The following is a 10,035-nucleotide window of genomic DNA, read 5'->3' as shown; positions in this document are numbered from 1 at the left end:
CCGACCGTGAAGTGGTACCAGTTCGATCTGGTACAAGTTCACGGGTCAGAAGTTACGAGTGGCCGTTATAGTGACTTTCACCGGTAAAACAGGTCGGAAAAACACGAGTGGGTTGCCTGAAACGCTACAAAGTCGTAAGTTGTGACTTGAAGCTGTAATTTACGATTTCAAAAGCCTGCCTGGAACGCAGCATTAGCGAAAACGACCGGACCACTTACTTCTGCTTTAAACCGACACAAACCTAGCATAAACACACACACCACTACCTAGGTGGAGTCTTCTCTTCCTCATCCTCGCTGGTGTCTGGACTGATCAGGCCCATGTGATCAAATTCCTCTTCTTCAGGCATATCTAAGAGGAGAGAGGCCTGTGGACCTAGAGCCGTCTTATATTGCTGCAGAACCACCTGAATTCGCTCTCTCACTTCAGCGAGTCTTCTTGTTAGAAGACAATGGAGTCCACTTCCATCTTCTACATGTCAAGAGAGAAAGAGGACAGAAAACACAACTTAATGCATATACTATATTGAGACTGGCCTTCAGACAAAAACTCATTAAACACATGTTTAATGGGTTAGCCACTATGGGTCAACCTGACCCGACGCCTACCACACATGTTTTTGATGGGCTGGATGTTGTATATTGCACTTTTAACTCACCGCATCTTGCAAGCTCTGTCTTGAGGGCCACTGCCAGGTTCTGCAACGACGTACAGTGCTGGGCCATCTCCAACAACAGGATAGGGAGTACCTCTTGCAGCCGAGTTGTCAGCATGTACTGGTCATGTAGCTTTTTCTTGACGCCGATTGTTACTAATGAACCAAAACAGTTACATAAATACATTACAGTTTAGTAGGGGTGGGAGAAAAAATAAATTCCTAGATGTACCAAGAAATATCAACACATCACACCCGTTCTGAAGTCTTTGCACTGGTTACCTGTTAATACAAGAATCGATTTTAAAATACTACTCCTGGTTTACAAAGCACTACATGGCCTTGCACCTCAATATATCACAGATATGCTCACCACTTACACCCCAGCAAGAACACTTCGGTCATCAGGCAGTGGCAACTTACTCATTCCTCGCACCAGATCCAAAGAAGGGGAGGCAGCTTTTAGTGTATATGCCCCACGAAAATGGAACACCTTGCCCGACACAGTTAGACATGCCACGTCACTAGCCATCTTCAAAAACAGATTAAAAACATATCTATTTTCAACAGCATTCTGTTGACCTGTGTGTGTGTGTGTGTATGTGTGTGTAGATATGCATATGTGATTGGGTGAGTGGGTGTGAATTTGTGCGTCTAAGTGTGTATGGGTTGAAATTGACATATATGATTGTTTGCACTTGCACTCTCTCTGTTTATATATGATTGTTTACTTGCACTTGCACTTTTCCTTTTTTTTTGTTTGTTTTCTATGTGATTTATAATTGATTTTAAATTTGATTGATTTTTGTTGTGAAGCACATTGAGTCTGCCTTGTGCATGAAATGCGCTTTATAAATAAAGTTGAATTGAATTGAATTGAATAGATGCATCGCGATGCGGCTGTGAATGAGTCTGAAATTATTCACAAATCTTAAAAAGTGATTTTCTAAATGATAGTAAGGTAATGCTGGTGGAACAAAAAAGGTGGAACTCAGAAGTGCAGGGCGCTGCACGCTGGATGGTTTTTGAGAAACACATAACAGAAACATGCTGTGGTGGAAAAAGGGCTGAACATGAAATCTGACCAGCACCCTCTGGATTAAAATCCGGCATGTGGAAGTTTTGTAATGCAACCATAACATTTTTGAAGCATTGGAAAAATGCATACCACTGCCATTGTCCTCCCATGACCATACTGTTCCAGTGCTCTGTCCAGCAAGAGACTGGTCCAACAGGGTCGCGACAATCTTTTTGGAGTCATCTGCAACAAGACTGTTGTACTTCTCAATCTCCTGGAGAAGATGCTTTTTGTCTTCTGTCAACTTTCTTCGGAGACGATGGCGAAGCTTGTTGCTGTCTACAAAGACACAGGTTTTTAGGAGTAACTGCGATAATGCAATCCATTAAAATATGCAGACACACATACAATGTTATATTAAAACCATATGCATACATTTTTCTTATATCAGATAATTAAAGAAAAAGCCTACATACCATTCTGACGGTAGAGGCTTTGTTTTTGTTGCTTCACACCCAGATGAAGACCCTCAATGGACTGCTGGAGATTGTGCAGATCTGTTATTTGGGTCTCTGTAGATATGGGTTAGAGTGAAATATATATATTACACTATACTGAGATCTCTAGATTTCTGCTGCACTAATCCTTCACTGATGTGCTTTTTTTTTTTTTACCTTTTGAACACAAATGTCTGTAATTAACCCCCACCCCCCAACATATATCTCACTCAACCTGAAGTCAAAAGTAGGCAGCAGTGAATTAGGAAAGAACTGAAAAAAAGCATGTACCCTGTAGCATATTTTCCGGACTATACAGTATGTTAGTACAGTATTAGTCGCATCTATTAATAGATGTCATGAAGAGGAAAAAACATACACAATATACAATATACAATATACAATATACACAATATACACAATACACCCCTCACATTTTTGTAAATATTTTGTTATATCTTTTCATGGGACAACACTGACGATATGACACTTTGATACAATGTAAAGTAGTCAGTGTATATCTTGTATAACAGTGTAAATTTGCTGTCCCCTCAAAATAACTCAACACACAGCCATTAAAGTCTGAACCGCTGGCAACAAAAGTGAGTATACCGGTACTCCTAAGTGAAATGTCCAAATTGTGCCCAAAGTGACAATTTTCTGTGTGGCTACCATTTAAAAAAAAAATTAATTTAAATAAAAAAGAAACTGGAACAAACTGACGAGGATCTGATCAGAAACTCTTTCAACTTGTGTGGACTGTCTGTGAAGACTGACGGGAGTGAAGCTGATCTCTCCTCTGCTTCAGAGACAGACAGCCTTGCACTGTTGGATGGCAGGTCTCTGCTCAGTGTTCAGACCCTGCTCGGGACCGGAGACGGACTGCAGAGCACACTGTGAAAATGCTCTGATTGACATGAATGGGAGTGAAGCACTACGGCGTGCACTATGGAGACACCCAGGTCCAACGGCGCAGAGAGGAGAACAGCATGTGACGAGGATGAAGATGAGCTATTGAATGAGGAAGGATTAAGAAATAAAAGCCTCCCTGCCCTCTTGTGGTCATAGTTGACATAGCATATATTTTTGATATATAAGTCGTTTCTAAATATAGGTCGCATGGCCAGCCAAAATACTAAAAAAAGCGTGACTTATAGTCCAGAAAATACGGTACTGTATGCTGTTTTGTCCTTACCACTCTATGCCCATTCCTTGACATCAACAATCCACTGTCCTGCCATTACATCTGAGCACTGCAACTCCGTCTTCAGATGTGCCAGCCTCTCTGCCTCTTCCTGTGCCCTTTTAGATGTCTGAAATGTTTTACAGTTAGAAATCATTATGCTAAATCCCTGGCCAGGAGCAAAAACATAATGGAAAAATAAAGAAGAATATGGAACATACCTTCATGTATCTTGTGGAGAGGGCCTTATGCAGGGTCTTGTCTTTTTGACTGTTCCAACCCATTGCATGCACAGTGAGCATGTCCACACGTGCTGGTATAAGAAGACTTACATTATGTTCTGCAATTTATAAACAATATTAGATGATAGTACAAACTCAAAGACTTATTATAGTGAGATACCTGCTTTTGACATGTACTTCGTTGTCAGGGCACAACGGGAGAGGTAACTGTTGACCTGCTCCACCTCCTCTCCAGCAGTTGTTCCAGCTCCCTCCTGGTTCCGACCACTCCATTTTATCTGTTGCAAGGATGAGTGGAACGGGGGTACATTAGAGTCAATGAAGCAGTTTGGCAATGTGGACTAATATTATGGACATGGACGTTAAGGCTGTCCATTTTCATAGAAAACACATAGCATATTTAAATAATAGATAACAGACAAACCTCACACTTGGTGGCATGAGCTCTCGCATGCATGATGCTCAGGAAGGGCTTCATCTGTGTCAGGCCCTTGAGAGCTGGAATCACAGCTGCAACCTTTTGCAGATATGGCCAGTATCTGCATGCAACATCCATGGCAAAAAATGTTGCCTGCCTTGGGAGAATCTCCTTTTGGAGATAAAGGGGATAAGCAAATATTTCTCCCCGGTACATGTTGAGGGCTTTCAATAGGAAGCCATGCCGACAGACAGCAACCTCAACACCTTCCTCGTCGAGTTTGGTGGCAGCTCGCCTTGAGGTCTCCCTTGCTGCTGCCCACTTAGAGTCTCCACATGAGCCTCTTCCCTGTATCTGTGAATTTAGTGCATTAAAAGATTGTTAGTGCAAGATAAGACAAGTCAAAACATTGCATCATTCCTTACAGTTATTCGCTCAATAAAGTTTAAATACATGTCTGGCTAACTGAGGACTAGGGAGTACAGACTACATAAGAACAGGGCATGTAATGGTTCCTTTAGTTACAAAACTACTTTGTCAGTGTATCGCTTAAACTTACATTCTTCACTGCCATCTGTACTGTGTGGACAAAATCTGACACCTCACTGTCTTTGGCTACAAAGAGCCCTTCAAAAAAGGGAGTGTCATTAGATCTAGGGGGGGGGGGGGGGGGGAACATCTATTACACACTCTTGTTGTTGCTCATAATAACAACCAATTTACCAAAGACAACTTTAAGCGCACCTTCCGGTATGGCCAAAGCGATAAAGCTTCCTGTTGCCATCTGCTGATACTGCTACCATTTCAGGTGTGCAGGCGGGGCAGGTGAAAGGGGTGTAACAGCAGAGCTGATCTTTTTCATAGGAAGCGTAGGCAAATTCAAGGAAGCTCCGCTGCAGGGAATCCCCATTTATCTGTCCAGACTACAAAGTATATCAGTAAAAAACAAAACAAAAACAATTCGTCTTACACTAATTGTATTTTTAAGATATATTATTTTTTAATTCATTATCAGTAGTAGCATAAAGTGACTACAAATTCATTTTCATTAGACAACTTTGATTTGTAAAATGACAATGAAACCTTGAACCCTTGCAGTATCACACTTACTCTTCCTGCACAAAGTGTGCGATGCTCCAGCAGCTTTGCAAAAGCTTGTCTGGAAAATCCAGGCGAGATGACTTTCAGCTCCTGAAAAGAGTTTAGGAGATCCAAAGTATATATTGTGGAGGCACTGGCAGATGCTGGCCAATATCCACTCCTGACAAGGTCCTTCACATCAGGCAACCACTGGTGCTGGCATGTCTGACACCCATATAGTGGCAGATGCAAGTCATAGCGCCCTGATCATAATAAAAGAACATTAGTAATGCACAGTGACACATAATGTATAGTTAGACTAACACAGGTCTAAATACAGAACTCTTTTTTTTTTTTTTTTACCATTGATGGTAATCAAGATGACCGGTTTTCCAGCAGACAAAGTGATCATGGGGACATGGCAGGTGCAATGCTGTGCTTGCACAGTTGGTAAGATGCAAACTGTCCAAAAGAAAAGTGAATTCAGATGACTTAACATTCTGTTTGTGGCAAGCACTGGCGACTGGTGATAACATCACCAGAAATGTGCAAACAAATATTATTAGGGCCACGGGCAATCGCACCGGGCACTGGTCCCTACAGCTATGAAATAGCTGCAGGGACCAGTGCCCGGGCACTACTGTTATTGTGTGGATTTTTTCTTCTTATTAGTGTGAATGCTGGAAGCATTCACACTATTGTTATTCGGTTCGGCCATTTTCTGCCTTTCTTCGTCATGTAACTAGTCCTTCATACTTTGTGCTATTTCAACAATTCAAATATCAAATTGTTCAGCCTTTTCGGGACAGGTGTGCTATGTCTTTTCTCTTTTCAACTATTCATACTTTTTGCAATATTCAACTATTTCTGATTTTTTTTTCCCCATAGAGAATGCATTGGAACAGTCTTGAAACTCTTCAAATCTTCTTACTTCTTTCAGCCTTTAAAGCGTCCACATACTTTCAGCTAGAGACTTCATTCAAATTCTGAGCTGTAGACAAACTTCTAATGTATTCATCCTGTATGTACAACTTTTTCATAGCTTGTACCGTTTTTGAGATAAATCCTTTAAAAGCACATGAGGATTTCTGACAAATTTCACACTTTTCAATGAGTGTGTATGGGGTTGGGTCAGAGTGAGTGACATCATCGTTAGAGTGAGAGGGATCGAAAAAACATTCAGGATTTTTTCTGGATAAATTGCCAGCACGGCCACAAATTAAACTCTAGACACATGATTTCCTCACTGGTTTGTAGCCACACATGTCGTGTCTCATTTAATGTGTTCAAAACAGCAGACAGACTTACAGAATTGTCTCTATGAGCCTAATTGTGCAGCTAGACCCGCTCCAGTGGCTCATCCACTTCAATAGAAAAGTAGGAGCTGATTTTTTTTAGAAAAGCAGAAATGCCCCCCTTTTCTACCTTGCGACCCTGAGAAAAGTTTTTGCCCTACAAACATTTAATGCACATCAATGTGCTCAGGAAGGTATCCTTGCCCCGATGGTCAGGACAGCACATTCTGATAAGAAGTACGGTTCTCTTTTTATGGGCTGTTTTGGGAAGCTGCACAGAGCTCAAATCTCTCTGCTCTGCTCTGCTCTGCTCTGTGTGCAGTTGGTTCAGCTGTTGGGGCCAGCTCGTTATCAAAGTCTATAAATAGAACAGGTCAGGTGCAGCCTGGCTGCTCGTTAAGATGTTTTTAAACACAGCCCCACACACACACATGATAAACCAGACTGACAGAGGATGTCCACGCACAAACACAGGCATCACACTCACACAGACAGACACACACAGACACTCACACACAGTCTCACACACACACACATACACAAACAGACAAACACACAAACACAACACTGTTCCACACAGTAAAATGTAAGCATGGTAGTCGCCATGGTAACTTCTGAGGGCAGGCTGCCAATCAATCAGATCATTAGGGAGAGAGGAGTTTTGTGGCGCTTAACAGTTTTACTTTCTGCACATGTACACACAGACAGAGAGACCGTCAGACTCACACACCCAGACACACACACACACACACACACACACACACACAGGTTTTCAGCTCAAATTCATCAGGCTCTCAATTATTTTATACTTTTGATGTAAACATCTCCAACAATTTATATTTTTCTCATGAATTTAAGTTCAGACGTTTAGTCTTTCCAACTCTATTAAAGGGATAGTTCAACATTTTGGCAAATTGGCCCATTGCCATAATCGCTATAGTCATAGCAGTAGGTTCGTTACCTTTAATTGTAGGTGTAAGCTATTTTCAGTACGGCGGAGCGCAGCAGCAGGCTGCTCAGAGCTACGCTATGGAGGCTAACGGAATTTCTTGGTTTCCCTCATTAAACTCATCAAATTCAACATCCCAAAACTCCACAGCGCTTTTGTAGACAAGTTGTGACCTGCACAACCACCACGCTATGAGATAATGACGGAACGATACGAAACGGAGCCGTTTTCGAGGTAAATACAGGGTAAATACGGAGACTGCTTGCTGAAAAACTGTCCCTGAACGCAACGCGCATCAGCGGTTTTGTATGTATTTACCTCGAAAACGGCTCCGTTTCGTATCGTTCCGTCATTATCTCATAGCGTGGTGGTTGTGCAGCTCACAACTTGTCTACAAAAGCGCTGTGGAGTTTTGGGATTTTGTATTTGATGAGTTTAATGAGGGAAACCAAGAAATTCCCTTAGCCTCCATAGCGTAGCTCTGAGCAGCCAGCTGCTGCGCTCCGCCGTACTGAAAATAGCTTACACCTACAATTAAAGGTAATGAACCTACTGCTATGACTATAGCAATTATGGCAATGGGCCAATTTGCCAAAATGTTGAACTATCCCTTTAATAGTAGTACAATTACAGGTGGAGCCAGGACATAGGATGCAGCTTTTAACATGTGTCCTATCTATCTATCTATCTATCTATCTATCTATCTATCTATCTATCTATCTATCTATCTATCTATCTATCTATCTATCTATCTATCTATCTATCTATCTATCTATCTATCTATACCCCTCCCTATTTTTTAACCCATCTGTCTCCTTTTTTTCTTTCTTTCTTTCTTTCTTTCTTTCTTTCTTTCTTTCTTTCTTTCTTTCTTTCTTTCTTTCTTTCTTTCTTTCTTTCTTCCTTCTACTCCTTCATTTGTATTTTACGTAACTTTTTATATCCTTCCCTCTCTATCCATCCATCCATCCATCCATCCATCCATCCATCCATCCATCCATCCAGCCATCCATCCAGCCATCCATCCATCCATCTACCTCTTTCTATCTATCATCCCCCTCTCTCTTTTTCTTCTTTCTTTCTTTCTTTCTTTCTTTCTTTCTTTCTTTCTTTCTTTCTTTCTTTCTTTCACTCCATTTCTGTCTTTTTACTTCTTTGTTTGTTTGATTGTTTCTTTCTTTCTTTCTATTCCTTTTCTCTTCCTTTGTTTTTACTCCATTTCTTTTTTTCTTTCTTTCTTTCTTTCTTTCTTTCTTTCTTTCTTTCTTTCTTTCTTTCTTTCTTTCTTTCTTTCTTTCTTTCTTTCTTTCACTCCATTTCTGTCTTTTTACTTCTTTGTTTGTTTGATTCTTTCTTTCTTTCTTTCTACTCCTTTTCTCTTCCTTTGTTTTTACTCCATTTCTTTCTTTCTTTCTTTCTTTCTTTCTTTCACTCCATTTCTGTCTTTTTACTTCTTTGTTTGTTTGTTTGATTCTTTCTTTCTTTCTTTCTTTCTTTCTTTCTGTCCTTTTCTTTTTTCTCTCTTGTTTCAATCTTTCTTTCTTTCTTTCTTTCTTTCTTTCTTTCAACAATTTCTTCAGCTCATTCAGCATTGCTTCCAGCATTCACACCATTTCCATTCTTGGAAATGTTTTTTCTAGTTAGGGCCGCGGGCAATCGCCCCGGGCACTGGTCCCAACAGCTATGAAATAGCTGCAGGGACCAGTGCCCGGGCAAAGCCCGGGCACTACTGTTATTGTGTGGATTTTTTCCTAGTTAGGGCCGCGGGGAATCGCACCGGGCACTGGTCCCAACAGCTATGAAATAGCTGCAGGGACCAGTGCCCGGGCGAAGCCCGGGCACTACTGTTATTGTGTGGATTTTTTCTTATTAGTGTGAATGCTGGAAGCATTCACACTATTGTTATTCGGTTTGGCCATTTTCTGCCTTTCTTCGTCATGTAACTAGTCCTTCATACTTTGTGCTATTTCAACAATTCAAATATCAAAATGTTCAGCCTTTTCGGGACAGGTGTGCTATGTCTTTTCTCTTTTCAACTATTCATACTTTTTGCAATATTCAACTATTTCTGATTTTTTTTTCCCCATAGAGAATGCATTGGAACAGTCTTGAAACTCTTCAAATCTTCTTACTTCTTTCAGCCTTTAAAGTGTCCACATACTTTCAGCTAGAGACTTCATTCAAATTCTGAGCTGTAGACAAACTTTTTAAGTATTCCTCTATGACTCAGCTTATTGATATCTTCAACAGTTTCTGATATTTGGCCGCTTTAAAATCATTAAGTTTTTTGACAAAATCCAGCTTTATAATGGGTGTGTGTTGCGTCTAACGAGCAGGGCTTAGAGTGAGTGACATCATCGCTAGAGTGAGAGGGATCGAAAAAACATTCAGGATTTTTTCTGGATAAATTGCCAGCACGGCCACAAATTAAACTCTAGACACATGATTTCCTCACCGGTTTGTAGCCACACTTGTCGTGTCTCATTTGATGTGCTCAAAACAGCAGACAGACTTACAGAATTGTCTCAGTGAGCCTAATTGTGCAGCTAGACCCGCTCCAGTGGCTCATCCACTTCAATATAAAAGTAGGAGTTGATTTTTTTAGAAAAACAGAAATGCCCCCCTTTTCTACCGTGCGACCCTGAGAAAAGTATTTGTCCTACAAACATTTAATGCACATCAATGTGCTCAGGAAGGT

The 10,035-nt window shown here is 40.9% G+C and overlaps 2 protein-coding genes across 2 annotated transcripts; both read right to left on the bottom strand.

Annotated features, from left to right (window-relative positions):
* Window positions 1-262: 262 nt before the first annotated feature.
* On the bottom strand, window positions 263-2,471 carry LOC146960157 (uncharacterized). The gene is made up of 5 exons (XM_085772579.1): window positions 2,462-2,471; window positions 2,150-2,245; window positions 1,824-2,012; window positions 659-811; window positions 263-471 (listed from the first exon to the last, which is right to left on the bottom strand). Exons 1-5 carry the CDS (start codon window positions 2,469-2,471, stop codon window positions 263-265), a joined length of 657 nt encoding a protein of 218 aa, XP_085628705.1.
* A 1,043-nt stretch (window positions 2,472-3,514) lies between these two features.
* LOC146960156 (uncharacterized) lies at window positions 3,515-5,505 on the bottom strand. The gene is made up of 7 exons (XM_085772578.1): window positions 5,457-5,505; window positions 5,124-5,356; window positions 4,758-4,936; window positions 4,573-4,666; window positions 4,020-4,367; window positions 3,756-3,873; window positions 3,515-3,666 (listed from the first exon to the last, which is right to left on the bottom strand). Exons 1-7 carry the CDS (start codon window positions 5,503-5,505, stop codon window positions 3,515-3,517), a joined length of 1,173 nt encoding a protein of 390 aa, XP_085628704.1.
* Window positions 5,506-10,035: the final 4,530 nt, after the last annotated feature.

Source organism: Trachurus japonicus, unplaced genomic scaffold (genome assembly GCF_045865225.1).
Source record: "Trachurus japonicus isolate A0001 unplaced genomic scaffold, Traja_1.0 AP030651.1".
In the NCBI taxonomy this organism is placed as follows: domain Eukaryota; kingdom Metazoa; phylum Chordata; class Actinopteri; order Carangiformes; family Carangidae; genus Trachurus; species Trachurus japonicus.
Note: the sequence above shows the minus strand (reverse complement) of the source record. Positions and strands in the feature narration are given on the sequence as shown.